Source organism: Lepidochelys olivacea, assembly GCF_965140295.1.
Source record: "Lepidochelys olivacea isolate rLepOli2 genome assembly, chromosome: 17".
Classification (NCBI taxonomy): domain Eukaryota; kingdom Metazoa; phylum Chordata; order Testudines; family Cheloniidae; genus Lepidochelys; species Lepidochelys olivacea.
The window spans coordinates 2,750,654-2,775,501 of record NC_140427.1 but is presented as its reverse complement, the minus strand read 5'-3'; the positions used below and the strand labels follow the sequence as shown (position 1 = coordinate 2,775,501).

General features: G+C 47.4%; 2 protein-coding genes across 3 annotated transcripts in view; both read left to right on the top strand.

The window, feature by feature from the left end:
- Window positions 1-740: 740 nt before the first annotated feature.
- Window positions 741-15,687, top strand: TMIGD1 (transmembrane and immunoglobulin domain containing 1). Its single transcript, XM_084650815.1, has 7 exons — window positions 741-858; window positions 1,147-1,247; window positions 2,412-2,690; window positions 4,086-4,364; window positions 6,050-6,153; window positions 7,906-7,946; window positions 14,881-15,687. The coding sequence occupies exons 1-7, from the start codon at window positions 800-802 to the stop codon at window positions 14,882-14,884; spliced, it is 867 nt and encodes a 288-aa protein (XP_084506941.1). The 5' UTR covers window positions 741-799; the 3' UTR covers window positions 14,885-15,687.
- A 2,437-nt stretch (window positions 15,688-18,124) lies between these two features.
- The window catches only part of BLMH (bleomycin hydrolase), a 31,777-nt gene continuing 25,053 nt past the window's right edge, over window positions 18,125-24,848 (top strand). The window contains exons 1-4 of one of the 2 annotated variants that reach the window (XM_084650909.1): window positions 18,125-18,254; window positions 19,174-19,371; window positions 21,858-21,967; window positions 22,676-22,817. In XM_084650909.1, the coding sequence (XP_084507035.1) occupies window positions 18,242-18,254; window positions 19,174-19,371; window positions 21,858-21,967; window positions 22,676-22,817 (463 nt within the window). In that variant the 5' untranslated portion in view covers window positions 18,125-18,241. Of the gene's footprint in view, window positions 18,255-19,170; window positions 19,372-21,857; window positions 21,968-22,675; window positions 22,818-24,848 lie in introns of both variants that reach the window. The other variant, XM_084650908.1, reaches the window with a different exon arrangement.

The window sequence follows — 24,848 nt, the reverse complement described above, 5'->3', positions numbered from 1 at the left end:
AATTCAACACAGTTGTATCCACCGTAACATCAGGGCTGGCCCCAGTGGCTGAGCTAACTGAAAAATAGGTGTTTCCAGCTTGGAGGAGTCTGGAATAGCAGGGGGAGCCACAATGCAGCACTGAGGTTCACTGAGAGAGTGGGGGAATTGGGCGCCGTGCTGGGAGAGCAGAAATAAGACAGGGTACTGCGGGTCAGCAGTGATGTGCCCCAGCAGAGGGCTGGGGTGGGGTCAGTCCCAGGAGTGGAATATCAAGGCCTGGTGCTCTTCAGGACTGAAGTGTATTGGCCGAACTTATGGGGGCGGAGGGGACTCATTTGTAGTTTCTAGGTCACTACAGTGACCCTGCTCTCCGATCTCCAAACATATGTTTCAGAGTTTGAGCCAATTCCCAGTAACCTCACTCCTGCATGCAGTCCCAGGGACTACAAATGGCTCCGTGGTGGGAGAAAGGGAAAGAATGGGATGGGCTCCTGCCCCAGTTGTTGAGGTCTGGAACAAAGCTCCCAGTGGCTTGAATGAATGCAGGCCCCAACAACATGAGGAAAGCTGAGAAGGAAACATGCCTTATTTTTGGTTGAAATCAGCAATGGCTGACCCAGGAACTTTCCTGTTAGTTACTCATTGCCTCAGCTAATCCCATAAAACAGTGAGCAGTGCAGGAAGAGTCCTTATTTTCTAACTGGTGTTTTGTGTACTCAGAAATTCAGTGAAGGAACAAGACCTTGACCCCAGTTTATCTGACTCACTTGACACTGAACTACAATAAAAACATTACAGTTCAACCCTTATAAATGAGATGGGGAAAGTGTTGTGCATTTCTGAACAGGAGAAGCCTCTTCACAGACTCTCCCCAAGGTAAGCAGCAGGGTTAGATATCCCAAGAGAAAGGACCTCTGCCACAGAAGTAACTTAGCATTGCTAGGAAAAAAATTATTTCTGAGGAAGGGGCTAACGATTTAAGGGCCAGTTGCTTGTGGAGTACAACCAACAAGAAACTAATACAACTTCCTCCTCAGGGCCCCGCCTGCCCATCAATGCCTGTGAAGGGCCTTTCTGGGAGGGCTTTATTCGGAATGTGTGATAGCAATGTATAATTATCCCATGCTTGCAGTATTCACAGAACTATGACTCTCTATCCAACAGATCCCACCTGAGTATATCAGAGATGGCCCAGAAGAGCCGCCTACCCACCCCTTATGGAGTACCTGTCCTTGCAGTTTTACTTTTTCCATGTCTAGTCACAGGTAAGCAGCAAAGAAAAGCTGCAGCTTATTTGTCTGAGCTTCTTAATATCTCCTGATGCTCTGCTTGACACCTGTCACTGGGTAGTGTCCAGGGCGATGTGCTACAGCTGGATCCTACATTTCCTATATTGTAGTAATCGGTCCTAAATAGGCTACACATAGAAAGAACTGATCTGCTCAATACAGCGTCGTGAGCAACCAGAGAGAATGAAGAGACTTCACCATTTTAAAAAGTGTCATTCACACTAAATGAGACTGGTGAACTCAAAGAGTACAAAAATCAGAGGACTCCATTATTTGCACAATACGTGAAAAACGAAAAGTCTGAATGCTTTTGCTATCTAGGAGTACCAAACAAGAGAATCATGGTCTCAGGTTATTTTTGTGCCCCAAGAGTGCAATTGCCTTTGCATTTTCAACTGACTTTTTCAGTTAATTAAGACATAACGGGAACTAGAGTCTTGAGTTTCGGAGATAATGACAACTTATCTCCCACAGGGATTATTTTTCCCAGTGAAAATGTCCTAAGGCTCCAAGCTTAGAATCTGATTCTGCAGTCCTTGAACAGCAAAACTCTACTGAAGCCAGTGCAGATGTAGCTGGTGATCTAACTACCCAGTTATACTCACAAATGCAACTTGAGACAATCAAAAAAATGAGCACATAAAAACATGAGCATGAAAAATTGAGTGCATAAAAGCCTGGCTGTGAAAACTGAGCACACATAGTATTTCAGGGAGGGTGAAGTATTTGTCTTTATTGTTTCCTTTTGCTGGAGGGGCTAATACATCACTGCTATATATGGTGGTGGCTGGTAGGGTTTTTCTTCACAGCCTAGGTTCCTACACCCATGCAGTCAGCTGCAGCGTCAGGGCCCTGCGTTTGCTTGCAATTTTAGAAGACTGACAGCTTAGGGCAGGTACCTTTGTGTCTTTTTTGTAAATCTAAATAAATAAAACACAAGTTGTGCCTGAACAATTGTTGCTGCAGTTTGAGAAGCTGCTTTAGAAACGGTGGTTATTAGATTTAAGTCTGACAACTCCATTCTTAACCTGCTTTCCGGGGCCTGGGCATTGTCAGAGCGGCCTGGTAATTATTCATATTGTCCTGGCCTGTGCAAAAGGTACAGATTGTGAAACCCACCATGTCCATTTCCCTTCCCAGGTGTGGAGCTGGCTATAAACAATTGTTCTGATAACCAAATACTAGCCACAAAGCCTGGCCGTGAAGAGTCTCTGTGGTGTACTGTACATAACAGCAGCAGGGCGGAGGAATTACGCTGGTACCGAGACAGTGGGACTGTGAACACGAAAGATGGCAATAAAATGAATACCACTAACATCTGCATCCTTCCAGTCTCTAAGACCGACAATGGAGTCAGCTTTACCTGCAAGCTGGTGCGGAACGAGTCTGTTCAGATCTCGGTGACTCTGGATGTCCAGTGTGAGTTAATGGGAGGGCTGATTATGCAAAATAGCTATGGCAGTGTGAGATCAGTGGGTTTAGCACACCCGGGGGCTGCTCACTAGGTGAAGTCCATGCCCAACTGTTCTATATTCTTTTGCCTTGTCTTTTCTAGGAAAAAGTGTTAGCTGATGTTAGGTGTTCGCTAATGTGTTCAAAATACACCTTTTCCCTAGCGTAAACAAAACCTTCAAGCCTGATCCGACTTTCATTTAAATCAATGCGGGGCCTTTCAGTTTTCTTCAGTGGGAGCTGGATGAGACCCTTGATTAAGAAGTAGATTGACTAGACATTGTTGCCTCCTCCACCTAGACTCCGGCTTGAAAAGAGAGGGGAACAAAAGAATCAGAGCACAAAAAAGACCTGTCTCCTCTGGTATCCTCTCTGCTGCAGTGGCCACTGTGCGATGCTAGAGGAATATATAAAATCCTCCTGATGCACCTAAACTCCAGACACCTGCTGGTGAGTGGCCTATGCCCTGAACCAGGAGCAGTGAGTGCCTTTGGCTATGTCTTCACTGCAAAAAATATAAAAAATAAAAAATAAATAAAAAAAGGATAACTGACGTGTGTTAGCCTTCCCACTGTCAAACCCTAGGAGACATACTGCACTTCAGCTTTTATCGGGATGTAGCTAGGTGAGCTTAGCCATGGGTGGGAGACATAGGATTGATCTCGCCTAGCTACATCATGTCAAAAACTACCTGCCCCTTGACTCCACTAGGATTTTGCAGCATGATGGTTAATAGGCATTAGTTATTATGCTGTAAAAACCAAGCTTTTATTCAGTGAAAGAGCTGAAAGGTGATGCCTGAAGCTTTGAAGACATAAAGGTGGCCAACTGTGCCTCCAGATGGAAGATGTCATGTGATCAATCTCGCCCCCTTCCTTGGTGGTGTCTGTTCTCTCTCCTGCTCTGTCCAGCCCCACTTCCTCTGCTCCAAATGTATCACGTTCCAGCAGTGTTTAGCAGTGCATGGGAAAGCTATTAAATAAGCTAAATTCTGATCCTACAATGCATCCAGTTTAGATTTCTCACTGTAATATTCGATGTTATGACAGAATGAAATGTAACACTAGTACAGCTCGTAGGAAAGACTGCTAAAAGCTGTAGCAGCGAACTGTTTTATATTGGTGTTTTGAAAAGTAGTCAGGACTCCCTTTTAAAATTATGTCTGGAAATTACTGTTTCTAATGATGACTGCCCAGTTTGCTCAAGTAGTGCTGTGAAGGGTTACATAACTGCTATTCATCATCATTGTTATTTGTGCATGCATCAGAAATGTTTACAGGGAACTCCTTTTCCCTTAAATAGTAAGTAGGTGTTTGTGGTTCTGGTAACTTTGTAATTAAAATAACTGGTTATTGTGAACAGTTCCCCCTCTCCTAACTGGGGAAGACCCTCCTCCAGTAGAAGAAAAGAATGATGTGAAGCTGACTTGCAATGTGAATTCCAACCCTCAAGCTGAAATGGTTTGGTATAAAGACAACAGCACCCTGACCCTGAAGAAAGATCGCTATCAGATATACCATACTAGTGAGATCTTCCAGCTGACTATCAAGAAAGTAGAAAAATCTGACAATGGAACATACACTTGTGAGGCTAAATCTGTTCTTGGAGGGATGAAAAAGGAGTTCCACCTGACAGTTGAAGGTAACACTAATGAGTGTGCATCTAAGTGCATAGAAACAATAGCTTGGCTTATGCACCTGACTGCTTTTCCTGTTCCACCAGTTATTTAAAAGTATTTGGAGTGTGTAATCTGAAGGGGCTGCATCTCACCTTCTGATCTCCTGAAGCCAGATGTGTGCATTAAAATTTTCAAATAATTCCAATCCCTTCTTTAAATTCATGCACATTGGCCAACTTGAATCCCAGCAGTTATTAGTTGCCCTGAGCAAAAGGTTATACTTTACACAGGCCCCAATACTGCAGTGCAGTCCATACTGGCAAATCCCTGTGCCAGTGAAGAGCCCTGTTTAAGTCAGTGAGGCTCAGTTCAGCCACAGGAGCGTGGATCCATTTGCAGCATCAGGGCACTAGATTATAAGCGCTTTGGGGCAGACACTGTCTCTTCTTTCATGTTTGCACAGTGCCCAGCACAATTAGCCCGATGACGAGTGGAGAAATCTGGCACGACTGTAATGGAAACAATATATAATAACTTGTTCTTTTCCCTCAGTGGAATTCAGTAGAAATTAGAGCAGGGGTGGTTGTAAACAGGACATTTTATTTGAAGTAAGTAGGGCAATGACACATCAGTGCTTTGAATAGCAGGTTGGGGCCAGGGCCAGGTGGAGCAACAGCTAGAAATAGGCTGACACAAAGCTCACATGCTGATTGGCCGTAAAACTGGATGAAGTATAATAATTATAATTTGTGCATAGACAGCATGATGCAATCGAGGATCTCAGGTGGCTTGATAAATGTTAATTAAGCCACAAAGCTCACCTTTGAAGGGGGATATTCTTGTTCGCATTTTACAAATGGGGAAAATGAGGTAGAACGAGGCGCAGGGTCTTGCCCAGCACAAGGCAGTGGCAAAGACAAAATCAGAATTGAGAACAAAATCCAGGAGTACTAACTTTGGCTTCTGCTCAGACTACTGGCCTCTCCCAGGAAGGCTAGTTGTTTTTGTTTTTTTAAAGGATGTAAAACAATGTGAAGATTCTCTGCTTAATAGCTGTTGAGACGTTTGTTTCAAAAGCAAGAAGCTATGCCCTGTTTAGAAAGAAATCAGTAATTTTCCCCCATCCCTTAATTGGGTTGTTGACACACAAATAAGAGGATACATTTTAATTGCATCAATTTACAGAATACAAAGGTGCCACAGTAGGGATCTGTTGCATATGTTTTCCTAATAATCTACAACTATCTTAGGGCTGCAGTTTCCCACCTCTCATTCTAATAAATACATGGTTTTCTGGCTGCAGGGCTGCCCACAAGCCATTCTTTCCTATCCCTAGAACCATCATAAAAACAGTTGTACTGGAGATGTCAGGAAACACTACTGCACATCTTACTCTGTGTCCATGGCCTGATGGCCTAGCCGGAGAACCTGCTGGAGTGGCCACCAATTAATATTTCCAGTTAGTCCAGTAAAAATGTCTGGCTGTTTGTTGTTTGCGTCTTTCTTTTTGAATGTCAGAACCACATGAATATCCCATGCATTACAACAGTTTTTGACCTCTGTTTTTAGCACAGTTCAGGTCACTGTGTAGACAGGGACAGGAAGAAACCACCTGCTCTTTTTTGGACATCTCTAAAATGATTTGCTTTATAGAAGTGTATCAATCTGTCCAGTATCCAAATGGGTGTTTTTTTCCTCCTTCCAACAGATAGAAAACCAGTTTTTCCCTTGGAGGCCATTATTGCTGCCACCGTGGTGGTTTTACTCACTGTAATTTTTGGAATTGTGGCTCGAAGAGAAAAAATATTTAAGGTAACAAAAGCATCAATGAATCAGAAACCATCATAATGAGTCAGCACAGCTGCTGTTAAGAAAAAGCTTTGTTTAATCTCAGCGTTATTTTCTGAGTGAGGGGAGGTGAGGCTTAACACAACACTTCTATTGTCTTGGACTTAGAAATAGACCCAGAAAGGTGGTATATACAGGTCATATAACACACGAGTCTCGCTAATGTGGTGGTGCACATAGGTGTATATTGTTGTGAGAGAAGATATTGTAATTTGCCATATACAGAAATGACAAACTCTGAATGGTCATCCTCCTTCCTGTTTATCAGGGATAGCCTACATGAATTACAGTCTAGTCCTGGTCCTAGTAATGCTTGCACGCTATGGCAAGGCCAGGCTGGGTTACTAGATGGGAGACTCTGAAGTAAAACAAAAGGAGTACTTGTGGCACCTTAGAGACTAACCAATTTGTTTGAGCATAAGCTTTTGTGAGCTACAGCTCACTTCATCGGATGCATACTGTGGAAACTGCAGAAGACATTATATTCACACAGAGACCATGAAACAATACCTCCTCCCACCCTACTCTCCTGCTGGTAATAGCTTATCTAAAGTGATTACTCTCCTTACAATGTGTATGATAATCAAGGTGGGCCATTTCCAGCACAAATCCAGGTTTTCTCACCCCCCCCTTCCAAAAACCACACACACAAATCTCAGAGTAACAGCCGTGTTAGTCTGTATTCGCAAAAAGAAAAGGAGTACTTGTGGCACCTTAGAGACTAACCAACTTATTTGAGCATAAGCTTTCGTGAGCTACAGCTCACTTGAGCTGTAGCTCACGAAAGCTTATGCTCAAATAAATTGATTAGTCTCTAAGGTGCCACAAGTATTCCTTTTCTTTTCACACACACAAACTCACTCTCCTGCTGGTAATAGCTTATCCAAAGTGACCACTCTCCCTACAATGTGCATGATAATCAAGGTGGGCCATTTCCAGCACAAATTCAGGTTTTCTCACCCCCCCACCCCCATACACACACAAACTCACTCTCCTGCTGGTTACAGCCCATCCAAAGCGACCACTCTCCCCAGAATGTGCACGATAATCAAGGTGGGCCATTTCCAGCACAGATCCAGGTCTTCTCCCCCCCCTCCCCCCCCAACACACACAGAAACTCACTCTCCTGCTGGTAATAGCTCATCCAAACTGCCCACCTGATGATCACTTTAGATAAGCTATTACCAGCAGGACAGTGGGGTGGGAGGAGGTATTTTTTCATATTCTCTGTGTATAAATAAAGTATAAATGCTGCAGTTTCCACGGCATGCATCCGATGAAGTGAGCTGTAGCTCACGAAAGCTCATGCTCAAATAAATTGGTTAGTCTCTAAGGTGCCACAAGTACTCCTTTTCTTTTTGCGAATACAGACTAACACGGCTGTTACTCTGAAACCTTTCCACCCCTGGCATTTTTCACCAAAGTACTGGTGTTGTCCTGTCTGCTTTTCAGTTTGATCAATTATGGTGCATTTTCTGCAGTTTTCTGTCCGATACTGTTGTGTAGTGTTGCTGTATACTGTTCTGAGAACTGTTACAACCCATCCCCAGAGGTGGTTGCATAGCAGTGGGAGGTGAAGTGATTCCTGTATATTCCATTTGGGGCCAGGTGGGATGAAAGGAGCAGTACTAATATAAGTTATGAATATACTTAGTAAAAGCCTTTCATTCAGAAATACAATAATGACAAGATTGTGTTGTTTGTGTTTATTTTTAGTGCTTCAAAAAGACAAAACAAACACCAGGTGAAACAGCTCTGTAAGTATCTGAGTCAATGATTTGTAAATAGGCAGTCTTGTGTAAATGGGTTTTCGAATGAAAGCCCCTCCTGCTGAGTTCCACTTTAGGGTGTTTTATTCTCTTAACAGGAATAAGTGGGAGGCAGTGTTGCCAAAAGAGAAGAGCATGGGAGGATTTAATGATGCTTTGTGCTGTTCATTATCAGATGCTTAAGGGACCCTTTCTTCTCCTTTGCCAGTTTTAATCAGTGTACTTAAAGGTGCTGCTAAGGGTATGCCTACACTACGAAATTAGGTCGAATTTATAGAAGTCGGTTTTTTAGAAATCGGTTTTATATATTCGAGTGTGTGTGTCCCCACAGAAAATGCTCTAAGTGCATTAAGTGCATTAACTCGGCGGAGCGCTTCCACAGTACCGAGGCAAGCGTCGACTTCCGGAGCTGTTTCAGAGTAGCAGCCGTGTTAGTCTGTATTCGCAAAAAGAAAAGGAGGACTTGTGGCACCTTAGAGACTAACCAATTTATTAGAGCATAAGCTTTCGTGAGCTACAGCTCACTTCCTCAGATGCATATCGTGGAAACTGCAGCAGACTTCCGGAGCGTTGCACTGTGGGTAGCTATCCCACAGTTCCCGCAGTCTCCGCTGCCCATTGGAATTCTGGGTTGAGATCCCAATGCCTGATGGGGCTAAAACATTGTCGCGGGTGGTTCTGGGTACATATCGTCAGGCCCCCGTTCCCTCCCTCCCCCCGTGAAAGCAAGGGCAGACAATCATTTCGCACCTTTTTTCCTGAGTTACCTGTGCAGACGCCATACCACAGCAAGCATGGAGCCCGCTCAGGTAACCGTCACCCTATGTCTCCTGGGTGCTGGCAGACGCAGTACGGCATTGCTACACAGTAGCAGCAACCCCTTGCCTTGTGGCAGCAGACGGTACAGTACGACTGGTAGCCGTCATCATCATGTCCGAGGTGCTCCTGGTCGCCTCTGTGAGGTCGATCAGGAGCGCCTGGGCAGACATGGGCGCAGGGACTAAATTTGGAGTGACTTGAGCAGGTCATTCTCTTTAGTCCTGCAGTCAGTCCTATTGAACCGTCTTATGGTGAGCGGGCAGGCGATACGGACTGCTAGCAGTCGTACTGTACCATCTTCTGCCGAGCAGCCATGAGATGTGGATGGCATGCAGTCCTTCTGCACCGTCTGCTGCCAGCCAAAGATGTAAAAGATAGATGGAGTGGATCAAAACAAGAAATAGACCAGATTTGTTTTGTACTCATTTGCTTCCCCCCCTCTCCCCTGTCTAGGGGACTCATTCTTCTAGATCACACTGCAGTCACTTACAGAGAAGGTGCAGCGAGGTAAAACTAGCCATGTATCAATCAGAGGCCAGGCTAACCTTCTTGTTCCAATAAGGACAATAACTTAGGTGCACCATTTCTTATTGGAACCCTCCGTGAAGTCCTGCCTGAAATACTCCTTGATGTAAAGACACCCACTTTGTTGATTTTAGCTCCCTGAAGCCAACCCTGTAAGCACCCCTCCCGGCGTCAGAGCAATGGCAAACAATCGGGCATCTGAGAGTGCTGTCCAGAGCAGTCACAATGGAGCACTCTGATGGGGCTAAAACATTGTCGTGGGTGGTTCTGGGTACGTATCGTCAGGCCCCCGTTCCCTCCCTCCCTCTGTGAAAGCAAGGGCAGACAATCATTTCGCGCCTTTTTTCCTGAGTTACCTGTGCAGACGCCATACCACTGCAAGCATGGAGCCCGCTCAGGTAACCGTCACCCCATGTCTCCTGGGTGCTGGCAGAAGCGGTACGGCTTTGCTGCACAGTAGCAGCAACCCATTGCCTTCTGGCAGCAGACGGTGCAATACGATTGGTAGTCGTCCTCGTCGTGTCCGAGGTGCTCCTGGCCATGTCAGCTGGGAGCGCCTGGGCAGACATGGGCGCAGGGACTAAATTTGGAGTGACTTGACCAGGTCATTCTCTTTAGTCCTGCAGTCAGTCCTATTGAACCGTCTTATGGTGAGCGGGCAGGCGATACGGACTGCTAGCAGTCGTACTGTACCATCTTCTGCCAGGCAGGCAAGAGATGAGGATTGCTAGTAGTCGTATTGTACCATCTTCTGCCAGGCAGGCAAGAGATGAGGATGGCTAGCAGTCGTACTGTACCATCTTCTGCCGAGCAGCCATGAGATGTGGATGGCATGCAGTCCTTCTGCACCGTCTGCTGCCAGCCAAAGATGTAAAAGATATATGGAGTGGGTCAAAACAAGAAATAGACCAGATTTGTTTTGTACTCATTTGCCTCCTCCCCTGTCTAGGGGACTCATTCCTCTAGGTCACACTGCAGTCACTCACAGAGAAGGTGCAGCGAGGTAAATCTAGCCATGTATCAATCAGAGGCCAGGCTAACCTCCTTGTTCCAATAAGAACGATAACTTAGGTGCACCATTTCTTATTGGAACCCTCCGTGAAGTCCTGCCTGAAATACTCCTTGATGTAAAGACACCCACATTGTTGATTTTAGCTCCCTGAAGCCAACCCTGAAAGCCGTGTCGTCAGTCGCCCCTCCATCTGTCAGAGCAACGGCAGACAATCGTTCCGCGCCTTTTTTCTGTGCGGACGCCATACCAAGGCAAGCATGGAGGCCGCTCAGCTCACTTTGGCAATTAGGAGCACATTAAACACCACACGCATTATCCAGGAGTATATGCAGCACCAGAACCTGGCAAAGCGATACCGGGCGAGGAGGCGACGTCAGCGCGGTCACGTGAGTGATCAGGACATGGACACAGATTTCTCTGAAAGCATGGGCCCTGACAATGCATGCATCATGGTGCTAATAGGGCAGGTTCATGCTGTGGAACGCCGATTCTGGGCTCGGGAAACAAGCACAGACTGGTGGGACCGCATAGTGTTGCAGGTCTGGGACGATTCCCAGTGGCTGCGAAACTTTCGCATGCGTAAGGGCACTTTCATGGAACTTTGTGACTTGCTTTCCCCTGCCCTGAGGCGCATGAATACCAAGATGAGAGCAGCCCTCACAGTTGAGAAGCGAGTGGCGATAGCCCTGTGGAAGCTTGCAACGCCAGACAGCTACCGGTCAGTTGGGAATCAATTTGGAGTGGGCAAATCTACTGTGGGGGCTGCTGTGATGCAAGTAGCCCACGCAATCAAAGATCTGCTGATATCAAGGGTAGTGACCCTGGGAAATGTGCAGGTCATAGTGGATGGCTTTACTGCAATGGGATTCCCTAACTGTTGTGGGGCCATAGACGGAACCCATATCCCTATCTTGGCACCGGAGCACCAAGCCGCCGAGTACATAAACCGCAAGGGGTACTTTTCGATAGTGCTGCAAGCTCTGGTGGATCACAAGGGACGTTTCACCAACATCAACGTGGGATGGCCGGGAAAGGTGCATGATGCTCGCATCTTCAGGAACTCTGGTCTGTTTCAAAAGCTGCAGGAAGGGACTTTCTTCCCAGACCAGAAAATAACTGTTGGGGATGTTGAAATGCCTATATGTATCCTTGGGGACCCAGCCTACCCCTTAATGCCATGGCTCATGAAGCCGTACACAGGCAGCCTGGACAGTAGTCAGGAGCTGTTCAACTACAGGCTGAGCAAGTGCAGAATGCTGGTAGAATGTGCATTTGGACGTTTAAAGGCGCGCTGGCGCAGTTTACTGACTCGCTTAGACCTCAGCGAAACCAATATTCCCACTGTTATTACTGCTTGCTGTGTGCTCCACAATATCTGTGAGAGTAAGGGGGAGACGTTTATGGCGGGGTGGGAGGTTGAGGCAAATCGCCTGGCTGCTGGTTACGCACAGCCAGACACCAGGGCGGTTAGAAGAGCACAGGAGGGCGCGGTACGCATCAGAGAAGCTTTGAAAACCAGTTTCATGACTGGCCAGGCTACGGTGTGAAAGTTCTGTTTGTTTCTCCTTGATGAAACCCCCCGCCCCTTGGTTCACTCTACTTCCCTGTAAGCTAACCACCCGCCCCTCCTCCCTTCAATCCCTTTAAGCACAGCACTTTAAAAGTTTACAACTTTAAAATTTATTGAATGACAGCCTTCTTTTTTTTGGGCAATCCTCTGTGGTGGAGTGGCTGGTTGGCCGGAGGCCCCCCCACCGCGTTCTTGGGCGTCTGGGTGTGGAGGCTATGGAACTTGGGGAGGAGGGCGGTTGGTTACAGAGGGGCAGCAGTGGCAGTCTGTGCTCCAGCTGCCTTTGCTGCAGCTCAACCATACACTGGAGCATACTGGTTTGGTCCTGCAGCAGCCTCAGCATTGAATCCTGCCTCCTCTCATCACGCTGCCGCCACATTTGAGCTTCAGCCCTGTCTTCAGCCCGCCACTTACTCTCTTCAGCCCGCCACTTACTCTCTTCAGCCTGCCACCTCTCCTCCCGGTCATTTTGTGCTTTCCTGCACTCTGACATTATTTGCCTCCACGCATTCGTCTGTGCTCTGTCAGTGTGGGAGGACAGCATGAGCTCGGAGAACATTTCATCGCGAGTGCGTTTTTTTTTCTTTCTAAGCTTCACTAGCCTCTGGGAAGGAGAAGATCCTGTGATCATTGAAACACATGCAGCTGGTGGAGAAAAAAAAGGGACAGCGGTATTTAAAAAGACACATTTTATAAAACAGTGGCTACACTCTTTCAGGGTAAACCTTGCTGTTAACATTACATACATAGCACATGTGCTTTCGTTACAAGGTCGCATTTTGCCTCCTCCCACCGCGTGACTACCCCCTCAACCTTCCCCCCTCCCTGTGGCTAACAGTGGGGAACATTTCTGTTTAGCCACAGGCAAACAGCCCAGCAGGAATGGGCTCCTCTGAGTGTCCCCTGAAGAAAAGCACTCTGTTTCAACCAGGTGACCATGAATTATATCTCACTGTCCTGAGGATAACACAGAGAGATAAAGAACGGATGTTGTTTGAATGCCAGCAAACATACACTGCAATGCTTTGTTCTACAATGATTCCTGAGTACGTGTTACTGGCCTGGAGTGGTAAAGTGTCCTACCATGAAGGACGCAATAAGGCTGCCCTCCCCAGAAACCTTTTGCAAAGGCTTTAGGACTACATCTAGGAGAACCGCAAATGCCAGGGCAAAGTAATCCTTTCACATGCTTGCTTTTAAACCATGTATAGTATTTTAAAAGGTACACTCACCAGAGGTCCCTTCTCCGCCTGCTGGGTCCAGGAGGCAGCCTTGGGTGGGTTCGGGGGGTACTGGCTCCAGGTCTAGGGTGAGAAACAGTTCCTGGCTGTCGGGAAAACCGGTTTCTCCGCTTGCTTGCTGTGAGCTATCTACAACCTCCTCCTCATCATCATCTTCTTCGTCCCCCAAACCTGCTTCCGTATTGCCTCCATCTCCATTGAAGGAGTCAAACAACACGGCTGGGGTAGTGGTGGCTGAACCCCCTAAAATGGCATGCAGCTCATCATAGAAGCGGCATGTTTGGGGCTCTGACCCAGAGCGGCTGTTCGCCTCTCTGGTTTTCTGGTAGGCTTGCCTCAGCTCCTTCAGTTTCACGCGGCATTGCTTCGGGTCCCTGTTATGGCCTCTGTCCTTCATGCCCTGGGAGATTTTCACAAAGGTTTTGGCATTTCAAAAACTGGAACGGAGTTCTGATAGCATGGATTCCTCTCCCCAAACAGCGATCAGATCCCGTACCTCCCGTTCGGTCCATGCTGGAGCTCTTTTGCGATTCTGGGACTCCATCATGGTCACCTGTGCTGATGAGCTCTGCATGGTCACCTGCAGCTTGCCACGCTGGCCAAACAGGAAATGAGATTCAAAAGTTCGCGGTTCTTTTCCTGTCTACCTGGCCAGTGCATCTGAGTTGAGAGTGCTGTCCAGAGCGGTCAGAATGGAGCACTCTGGGATAGCTCCCGGAGGCCAATACCATCGAATTGTGTCCACAGTACCCCAAATTCGAGCCAGCAACGTCGATTTAAGCGCTAATCCACTTGTCAGGGGTGGAGTAAGGAAATCGATTTTAAGAGACCTTTAAGTCGAAATAAAGGGCTTCATTGTGTGGACGGGTGCAGGTTTAAATCGATTTAACGCTGCTAAATTCGACCTAAAGTCCTAGTGTAGACCAGGGCTAAGAGGAAGACAACATAGTATAAAAATGGAGGGAAGGCAGCATGGGCTAGTGGCTAGAGAAGACACATGGCTCTGATATGGACTTGCTGAGTGACTGAGAAAGTCACTAATTGTTCATCTGTTTGTGTCTCTGTAATAGAATATGAAGTGGAAACAATCTTACTTCCTTACCTAACAGCAGTGTTGTGAGGCTTATTCTATTAACGTTTGTAAAGTACTTTGAAATCTTTAGATGAAAGGTGTTCCAGTAATATTATTATTATTAATGCAGCTAATATTAGTAAACACCATGGATGTGAGTTAATTAGCTTGAGGTACAGAACATTTCATTAGCTGTTCTGTAACATATGCAGAATGCAATAGGTACCAAAGATCCATAGTTTCCTTCTTTAAGCCTTGACAGCCCACATGAAACAAGATGATACTAAGACAAACTAAAAATGACCAAGTCCAGGTTCTCTTTGCTGTTAAAGCAGATGCAAAATAATACTGCAAAAGTATTATTCTGACCAGATGCCTGCACCTCCCCTTTCCCCTTCATAGATTACTTCTACCAGGGGTATTTCAACCTAGTGGGAGGAGCAGCATGGAGAGTCAAGTACAAGATCACATGCCCAATCCAGTTTGTGGCTCTGGCCATGAATGACGACAGAGGGTGAACTCTGAGAGGTTGAAGGGGAAATGAGCACCAAAGCTGTTCCTTGTAGTTTGCTTCCCTGCTAAAATATTTTGGACATGCACTTTGGCATAGCTCAGGGTGAATTCAGCCCACTTTGCCTTACATCAGACCGTGATTTACATCTATCCTTTTCATTTTACTCCAGGTGAAGAAATCCTGAGGTTACTTTGTGCACCTAAGAAGCATCATCTGTAGCAAGACATATGCCGTTGTGTTAAGGGATGGGATTAGCCATTATGCATTGCAACAGTTACTCTAGTTCACATAGTTCCGTCTATATTTATTGTTATTTTACACAATGATCCTTTCAAAACGTAAATGGTTCTTTATGTATGTTGATTCTAACCTACTGCTTTGAACACATTAATGGGGGGGGGGAGAGGATGACTACATTGCTTCCTTTTGGTCTGCCTCCATTTTTATTCCTAAAGGATGTTTGCATGTAATCAGGATCATTATTTCTTAGGAGTCTGTTCCTGGTCATTAGGAAGTCACAATGAGTTGCCATGGAAATTATGTTCCCACAACCCAAAGAGTTTGATGTTGAGGGCACAAATACCAGTCGCGGATAATTTCTTAAGAAAGGGAAGCCTTGGGAGCTCAACAGCTCAGTAGTTAGGTAATAAGAAAGAAAATCTCTTGTATGCTGGTTTAGCTCCCTCCATGGCCCACTGCGACCAAATGTCATTTAATGGGTCTCCGTCCAATTCCCAGTACATGGTCATCAGCACACCGGGCACTCATTTTCTCCTTTGCTGCTAGTCCCCGCAGAAAGGCAAAGGCCTGAATCACCCATAGAGACTCACCCCTAGAGCTGGCCCCTTCCAGCCAGGGTTGAGGCAGCCGGGTACTACAGTAGATGAAGCCAGTACTGCTGCTGCCTCCACTGTGCCCCCTTCTTTGGGGCAATGGATTTCAGGACCTGGGGCAGTCGCTCTAATACCTTTCACAAACACTGTGTTAAAATAAACAACAGTTTTAGAATAAATTCTCCAGTTGTAAAATTGAGGGGTCATCTCCCCTTTCCCCACTGACCATGCAACATACCAGCAGAAATTTTTTCACAAGATTCCCGCAAACTTTTAAAGACTCATCACAATTTGACTCAGTATACATACCCCATGTGCTATAAATAACTTCCAGTCGCTGGTGGGCAAATATCTTTCTCAGAAAGTGGAAAGGTAGTGTTACTCAGCAGAAAGGAGTTTCTCAACCACTATAAAATTGAGTCTGTCCTTGATTGATGGAGTGACACTATCCCTGCCAATTTAACATTAACTAGCTTTCAGGGAACATTGTAGCATAATAACTTTAGTACAAACAAATTCTCTTTATTACACACAATAATTTAAATTGCTTTGTATGCAATGAGTAATCCCCTTTACTAAGCCTGACTAGCTATTTTTCACTACAAGATTGAAAAGTGCTGTATAAATGCTATGAATTTATAATTAGTTGATTTGACTCTGAATTGCAGAGATGCTGGCAGCCTGCAGCTCCCACTGATCTCGGTGAGGGTTGTGGATGCTCATTATCCCTGCAAATCCGGACCCAATTCCAAAGCCATCAACTAGAAAGTGAACTCTTGTGATTCTGTTCAGGGAATGAGTGTAGGGTTGTGGGCCCAGTGGAAGGGTTCCATCCTCCCTCTGCACCACAGGGATGTGCTCTGTGAGGCCTTACTGTGCTCCAGCAGGCAGGGGAATTTTTGGGGTGAGACCGGACCAACGGATCTGTGAAAAAACAGAGTGACGGTCTGTTCTCCCCTTGGAATACAAGTGCAGCAGCTACAGAGCCTACCTTGGTATTGAGACGGTAGTTTTGGTTGTCTGGTTTGTTTGGTTGTCTGTTGTCACCCCCTTGCATGGGGAAAGATTTCTTCACACTGACCGCCACCAGTCAGATTGGTTATGCATGCTGTTTGCTCGGGACAGGATTTGCCTTTTCCTGCACCTATCATTAACTTGAACAGAAATATTGAAATAAGATGTTCGGAAATGAAAAGGAAATTTACCAACAGCAAGTTCCTGACACAACAACCAAACTGCACAATCTAATGCAATACTTTGCTTTTGAACAAAAAACCTCATCTACACACATAAATGGGTAGTCATGGACAGATTTCCCCTTAAACACTTGAAAAATAAAACTTGGGAAAACAGATTAAGAAGAGATGGGGAAGCATAAATATACCCACAAGAGATACAAGTTCATAATTTTTGTAATCCACACACTGTCTTCTCTGTCAAATGTTATTTCACTTGCATAACTACACACCCAAATCGTCAGCACTGTGACAAGTGCAGAGACCCATCTCTGGATCCAGGAGTCATGGAGTTAACATCCCAGTGAAGTCTCTGATACCCTACATCTGTACAGGTGAAAGAGTTGAGGCAGCGCTCCTCCTGCCAGCGAGCAATCAGGAGCTAAAGGTTGACATCAATGAGGCATATAAAAGTGGCTCACTGAACTGTAAGGTTATCTGAGAATGACCAACTTTGAAAAATTTGGTGGCATGGCAGTAGTCCGAGACATCAGATTGTAGGGAATGCTGGTTTGTTTTTTAAATAATCTATGTAAGGTATTTTGATGTTCTGTTTAAAACTCTGGGAATTTGTTTGTTCACAACTGTTTAAATTAAATCATAGCAATGAACGCTTGGAAAAAGAGCTGTCTGTAAAGTGCTGTGCTGCTGGCCTGTTTGGACAAGCTTGCCTCATTTCCGTCCAGGCATACGCCCCAGTTCTCCTGCGAAGTAGGGGTGCCAACACCGTATTTAAAAAAATAAGGGACTTTTCTTAGCACTTCCGCCCCACCCCACTTCCTGATATTCATTATGGTCGTTACCCAAAACAGGGGTGTTTCTCGGTGCTTTCCCCAGCACTCAGCAACTCTGGAACCTGTTCCACAGCGATGCAGAAACAGGGGAGGTCCCTGTGCAGGGCCTAGGGGCAACCCTAAAAGGGCATAGCTACGTGCCTGCCACCCCCACCCAGCTGGGTGGGTGGTTTGAGGCTGCACGGCGAAGAGCTGAGCCCTGGCTCTGCTGCTGCATGCCCAGGGGTCTCTGCCCGCCCCAGCCCAGACCCTGCGCTGCTTGGCAGGGTGGGGGGAGGCTGCAGCAGGCCTAGGTGCTGTAACTGGGGGCGCTGCTGTCCCCCTGGCTCCAAGTGGTTTCCATCACACACGGGGAGGGGGGGCACGGTCTGGCTCAATGGCTCTCGGCACCCCCACTGCACAAATCGAGCTGCGGGCCGGGAGGTGCTGGGCGCGGCCCCTTTAACAGCAAGACAGGGCTGGGCCCGGGTGGAGCCTGGCGGGGGCCCCGCCCGCGTTGGGAGCCTGCGCAACGCCAGCGGCGTGGAATGTCCGTCTCCGCGCGCCGTCCTCCCGCCCGCCTCGCCGGCTTCGGCTGCGCTTCCTACTTCCGGTGACGGGGCTATAAGAGCCTCCTCCGTCCCCACCGCCGCCCTGTTTCTGCCCGGGCCGCTGCCGCCGGTCCCGCCATGAACGTCCCGGGTAAGCGAGACCGGAGCCGGCTGGGGGCGCGGTGGCTGCTCCGCTGGAAGGGGGAGGGGGGGCATGCAAGGGGGCCCGGAGAGCCGGGACCCGGGGGGGGCATGCGGGGACACGGGTCCCCAGCGGATGGGGTGGGGGGAGCATGCAGGGGGACCCAGAGAGCCGGGACCTGGGGGGGGACGGACATGCGGGGACACCAGTCCCCAGAGGATGGGGTGGGGGGCATGCGGGGGGACCCGGGGGGGCATGCGGGGGGGGACGGACATGCGGGGACACCAGTCCCCAGAGGATGGGGTGGGGGGCATGCAGGGGGACCCGGAGAGCCGGGACCTGGGGGGGGACGGACATGCGGGGACACCAGTCCCCAGAGGATGGGGTGGGGGGCATGCGGGGGGACCCGGGGGGGCATGCGGGGGGGGACGGACATGCGGGGACACCAGTCCCCAGAGGATGGGGTGGGGGGCATGCAGGGGGACCCGGAGAGCCGGGACCCGGGGGGGCATGCGGGGACACGGGTCCCCAGAGGATGGGGTGGGGGGCATGTAGGGGGACCCAGAGAGCCGGGACCGGGGGACGGACATGCGGGGACACCAGTCCCCAGCAGATGGGGTGGGGGGAGCATGCAGGGGGACCCAGAGAGCTGGGACCCGCGGGGGGGCATGCAGGGGGACCTGGGGGGTAGGGGCACTTAGGATAAGGGGTACCAGCACGGTGGGGGCACCCAGCTGCAGGCAGAGCTTGACCAGCTGGTGTCTGGCCCTGGGCTCCTCTTGGGTGCCCTCAGCAGGGAAGTTCCCCAGGTACCTTGTTAGCCATTTCCATGCTCTCAGGTAGTGTGACCCCTCGGGGCTCTGACCACACATGCCAGGGCTGCCTCGCTCGGCTTGTGTGATGCAACGTGCGTTGCTTTGCTCAGCAGGGCTCAGCTTGGAAAAGATAGCGGCTTTCACCAAAAATCTGGCGTCAACGCCACAGTTCTTGCTTGCTCGAAATGTTGCAACCACCAGTGACCCACTGGAAGTGTGTCTCAATCGGCAAGTGGTGCAGGAGACGGTGCACGTGTTCCAGCATACCGTGCCTGTAGAAGGCAAGCCAGTCACTAACCAGAAAAACTCAGGTAAGGGAAATTCTTTGCAAGCCCCAGACTTGTCAGATAGGCTGTTCCTTGACTGCTCTTAAAACAAAACCCTTATTAATTATAAAAAGAAAAGGAGTACTTGTGGCACCTTAGAGACTAACCAATTTATTTGAACATGAGCTTTCGTGAGCTACAGCTCACTTCATCGGATGCATACTGTGGAAACTGCAGCAGACTTTATATACACACAGAGATCATGAAGTATATAAAGTCTGCTGCAGTTTCCACGGTATGCATCCGATGAAGTGAGCTGTAGCTCACGAAAGCTCATGCTCAAATAAATTGGTTAGTCTCTAAGGTGCCACAAGTACTCCTTTCCTTTTTGTGGATATAGACTAACACGGCTGTTACTCTGAAACTTATTAATTATGGCAGCATAAGTCTATGAACCAGGTTACATTTACAATGGATGCCTGGTACTATGTTTTAAACTGCCTTCTCATTTATGAAACATCACCTGGAAGAGCTCTTGCTGTTTGAGTTCAAACTGTATCACCTCTACTCCTTAGCCTTGTGGGAATAGTGACCGATAGACAAAGCCCTTTGAGGTTGAAATTACTCAAACAGAGAACTCAGAGAAATGGCACTCTTCCCTAATTTGGAAATAAGATTGGTCTGAGATCTGAAATTGGATGCGGTCTTGGACTGGTGCCAAAAGAGCCTTGCTCAGTCACTGGACCTGTGACAGTTTTAAAGTCTCTTGGTTTAAGACCGTAGATTGATAATCAGACTGATCTTTTTCTACCTTCAAATGTTAAAAGCAATTACTAAGTTGTCACTCAACCTACAATGGATTTGGCAGACAAAGAAAAGTTCTTCAGAACCAGTAGCTTCCTCCCACGCAGAGGTTCTAGATCAGGGTGGGCAAACTTTTTGGCCTGAGGGCCACATCTGGGTATGGAAATTGTATTGCAGGCCATGAATGCTCACGAAATTGGGGATTGGGGTGAGGGCTCCAACTGGGGGTGCGGGCTCTGGGGTGGGGTCAGAAATGAGGAGTTCAAGGTGAAGGAGTGGGCTCTGGGTTGAGGTTGGGGTGTGTGGGGGCGGGGGTGTTGCTGGGGGTGCAGGCTCTGGGATGGGGCTGGGGATGAGGGGTTTGGGGTGCAGGAGGGTGCTCCAGGCTGGGATCCAGGGGTTCAGAGGGTGGGAGGGGGATAAGGGCTGGAGCAGGGAGTTGGGGCATGGGAGGGGCTGAAGGGTGCAGGCTCTGTGCAGCGCTTACCTTAAGCAGCTCCTGGAAGCAGCGGCATGCCCCCACTCTGCCTCCTATACAGAGGCACGGCCAGGCGGCTCTGTGTACTGACCACTGTATCTCTGTGGAAAGATACAGGTGCCACCTCCGCAGCTCCCATTGGCCGGGAACTGCGGCCAATGGGAGCTGCGGAGGTGGCACTTGAGGTGGGGGCAGCATGTGGAGTCCCTTGGCTGCCCCTATGTCAAGGAGCCGGAAGGAGGACATGCCACCACTTCCAGGAGCCATGCGGTGTCACGGCACGTGTGGAGCCAGGCAAGCTCCTGATCCCACTCCCCGGCTGGAGCGGGTCAAGCGAGGGCCGGGATAAAAATGTCTGAAGCATCAGGTGCGGGCTGTAGTTTGCCCACCTCTGTTCTAGATTAATCTGTATGAGAGGTTTTCACCACTGTCTTTTGATATTGGACATCTCAGATCTGTGATGACATTCAAGAGCAGTTTGAAATAGCCCTTTTCAGCTTGGCTTTTAATAATTCTTGGCCCTTATTTATTACTTTTCATCTTCAAAGCTCCTTAAAAAATCCTTTCAACTTTCCCTATGAATAGATACATATTGTATATTTTATAGCTATGGAAACTGAGATAAAGAGAAATAAAGTGACTGTCACAGTTCAGGGCAACTTCACCTGTATTCCTCCTCCATGGTCCATTGCTGGCACCCGCTCCTGGCTCCTTAACTGTCATCTCTCTTGGGCAGAGAGCACCCACCCTCCAATAAGGGCTCTGATAATCAGCACCCAGTGGGTCTCTCTCCAGGCGTAACTTCAAAAGGCTAGGTTTGTTGGATAACTGGAAGTGAAAATTTGCATTCATCTCCTCCTAGAGATTCCCCAGGCAAACCACTCAACACTTTGTCTAAAGTCCATTCTTGTCTGCCAAATTGTTCAGTATAGTCCTTTGATCATCCAGTCCCACAATAATACAGAAACCATTAATTTAATATAAAGGTCACCAAAGATACTTAAACTCAATAAGGTTTTTCACAGATCAGATGGGAGTCACCAGCAGAGCTGGGGTAGAAATCAGGATCTGGGATGCCAAGATCTCTTTGCTCATTTGACCACTTGATCTGTGTGTGAGAATTTTTTTTGTTTAATACTGTAAACGAGTGAGTCTGAAAAGCCCCATATAAACCTTGTGTTTATATATAGCCTGTGCAAATCTTTGTAAAGCTGGACAGTTTAATTCTTGTTCCTTTGCTCTCTTTCAGGGAGATGCTGGATCTTCTCATGTCTGAATGTGATGCGTCTTCCTGTCATGAAGAAGTTTAACATTGAAGAGTTTGAGTTTAGCCAAGCATATCTATTCTACTGGGATAAGGTACAGTAGTGCTGGTCATAGACTCTTCTTGGGGGACGTTTTACTCATGCAAACAACACTGGCAGTCTGATTTCCCTCTATCCAGACATTCAGACTTTTCCTAAGGTGCCAAGGAGAAACACTGAAAGCAGTCTTCAGAAGTCCTTTCCAAGCACAATTTTTAGATGTGGGTGGGGAGCAAGTGTTCCTTGATTGAGGAGAAAATGGTGGGGGGTTTTAAATTTGTTTGGAAGAGTAGCATTTTTTGTTTCAAGATGTTGAAGTCCGCTGAAGGATCTGTGTAGGAAGCTTGATGGGAACAATGCTGTTTTCCACTAAAGCTGCCTTATTCTTGTCCCTGTGACACACTGCTGGAAGCTAATTCACTTGTTTGCTTCCAACAGTGGCTGTTTAAGAGCAGCTAGCCCTAATAACTAAGGGTACAACTACACTAGCCGCCAGATCGGCAGGTAGTTGTCGATCTATCGGGGATCGATTTATTGTGTCTAGTGTAGACACGATAAAACTATCCCTGATCACTCTGCCGTGGACTCCTGTACTTCACCATGGCGAGAGGCTGAAGTGGAGTCGACGGGGGAGGTGTCATCCGTCCCCTTCCTTCCCCCCCGCCTCCCGTGAGATTTGCAAAGAAGTGCATACACCCAGGAATGAAGTAACAGATGGCATGTTAGAAGCAAAGATTAAGTTACCCTATCTGTCCTGTTCCAGATTGAACGCTGCTACTATTTTTTAAATGCCTTTGTGGAACTGGCTCAGAAAAACAAGCCTGTAGAAGACAGGCTGATGCAGTTCCTGCTTTCCAACCCCACCAATGATGGAGGACAGTGGGATATGCTGGTTAATATTGTTGGTAAGACAAATGGTGACTGAAAGGGCTTCCTGAAACTCTACTCTTTCCTGAAAGATCAGGAGTGAAGTAACTAATGTTTACAGCCGTGTATTATTTTTATACTGCTAGCCCAACGTCCTACAGGCATCATAGATTGTACAGTGCTGCACACTAGACTACTTTAATGAGTAGTATTTATTTGTAGTTCCACTAATCACAGCAATCTAGTGATAGTAAAGGACAAATAATCCATTTAAGATAGTGACAGAATTCCCACACAACTCACTTGACATAAGTGATGTCATTACGTAACACTAAGTGGTTCTCTTGCTTGATGGACTGAAACAACTTGCATAAAGGCTGCCAATGCTAAACCAATTTAGGTTAAAAGAAAAGGAGTACTTGTGGCACCTTAGAGACTAACCAATTTATTTGAGCATGAGCTTTCGTGAGCTACAGCTCACTTCCAGAAGTGAGCTGTAGCTCACGAAAGCTCATGCTCAAATAAATTGGTTAGTCTCTAAGGTGCCACAAGTACTCCTTTTCTTTTTGCGAATACAGACTAACACGGCTGTTACTCTGAAACCTGTCAATTTAGGTTAGAGGTACTAATCAGAGTAACAAATAAGACCTCAAACTGAAAGATTAACAGAACTTTCCTGTGTTGTGTTGGTTTCTCCATGCTGCAGCCTTCCTCCCTCTCCTTTTCAAAACCTAGTTTGGAATTAATGCAACTCCTCCTAAGTGACCAGAGGAGCTAGCAAACAGGAACAGCTAGTGGCAGGGGAAGCATGAGCTGGGGGCTAGATACACCGAACATTCTTTAAACTTAAAGCCAAAACTACCCCCTGATAAAATTAAAACATCAAAGGAATGAGCTGCAGGAGTAAAAAGAGAATGCAGGCAGAAGTCCAGCAACAGAGTGGGGGCTATCCAGTTTATTGCACTGATGCAGTATGTATGATTCCCTGCCCTATGGGCAGGTGGCATATGTGTGCATTCGGTGCAAGGAGCTCCTGGCCCTCAGAGACCATGTACAGGTTTTGGAGACCAGGGTGGCTGAACTGGAGGAGCAAAGAGGCAGAGAGGTACACAGATGAGACTTTCCAGGACACAATAGAATGGTCCAACCCCATGTCTGGCAGCCTCTGTGCTGTTGAGGAGGATGAAAGTCTCAGGGAAGGAGAACATCCAACTGGAGCAGAGGGAAACAATGCCATAGTTGGGACCCTCATTCCAGATGTCATGGTATCCTCTTGCATTGAGGATACCTCTCCGGGGGAGTGAACGCCAGTTATTAGGAAGAGACAGGTAATAGAGTAATATATGATTCAATCATTGGACACCTATATTGCTGGGTTTGCGATGACCAGGAGAACCTCATGGTGACTTGCCTGCCTGGTGTGAAGGTTGCAGATCTCTTGAGGCATCTAGATAGACTTATGTGTAGTGCTGGGGAGGAGCTTGTGGTCATGGTACATGTAGGTACCAATGACACAGGGAAAGATTGGAGAGGGGTCCTGGAGGCCAAATTTAGGCTGTTAGGTAAGAGATTGAATCATAGAATATCAGGGTTGGAAGGGACCTCAGGAGGTCATCTAGTCCAACCCCCTGCTCAAAGCAGGACCAATCCCCAATTAAATCATCCCAGCCAGGGCTTTGTCAAGCCTGACCTTAAAAACTTCTAAGGAAGGAGATTCCACCACCTCCCTAGGTAACGCATTCCAGTGTTTCACCACCCTCCTAGTGAAAAAGTTTTTCCTAATATCCAACCTAAACCTCCTCCACTGCAACTTGAGACCATTACTCCTTGTCCTGTCCTCTTCTACCACTGAGAATAGTCTAGAACCATCCTCTCTGGAACCACCTCTCAGGTAGTTGAAAGCATCTATTAAATCCCCCCTCATTCTTCTCTTCTGCAGACTAAACAATCCCAGTTCCCTCAGCCTCTCCTCATAAGTCATGTGTTCCAGACCCCTAATCATTTTTGTTGCCCTTCGCTGGACTCTCTCCAATTTATCCACATCCTTCTTGTAGTGTGGGGCCCAAAAC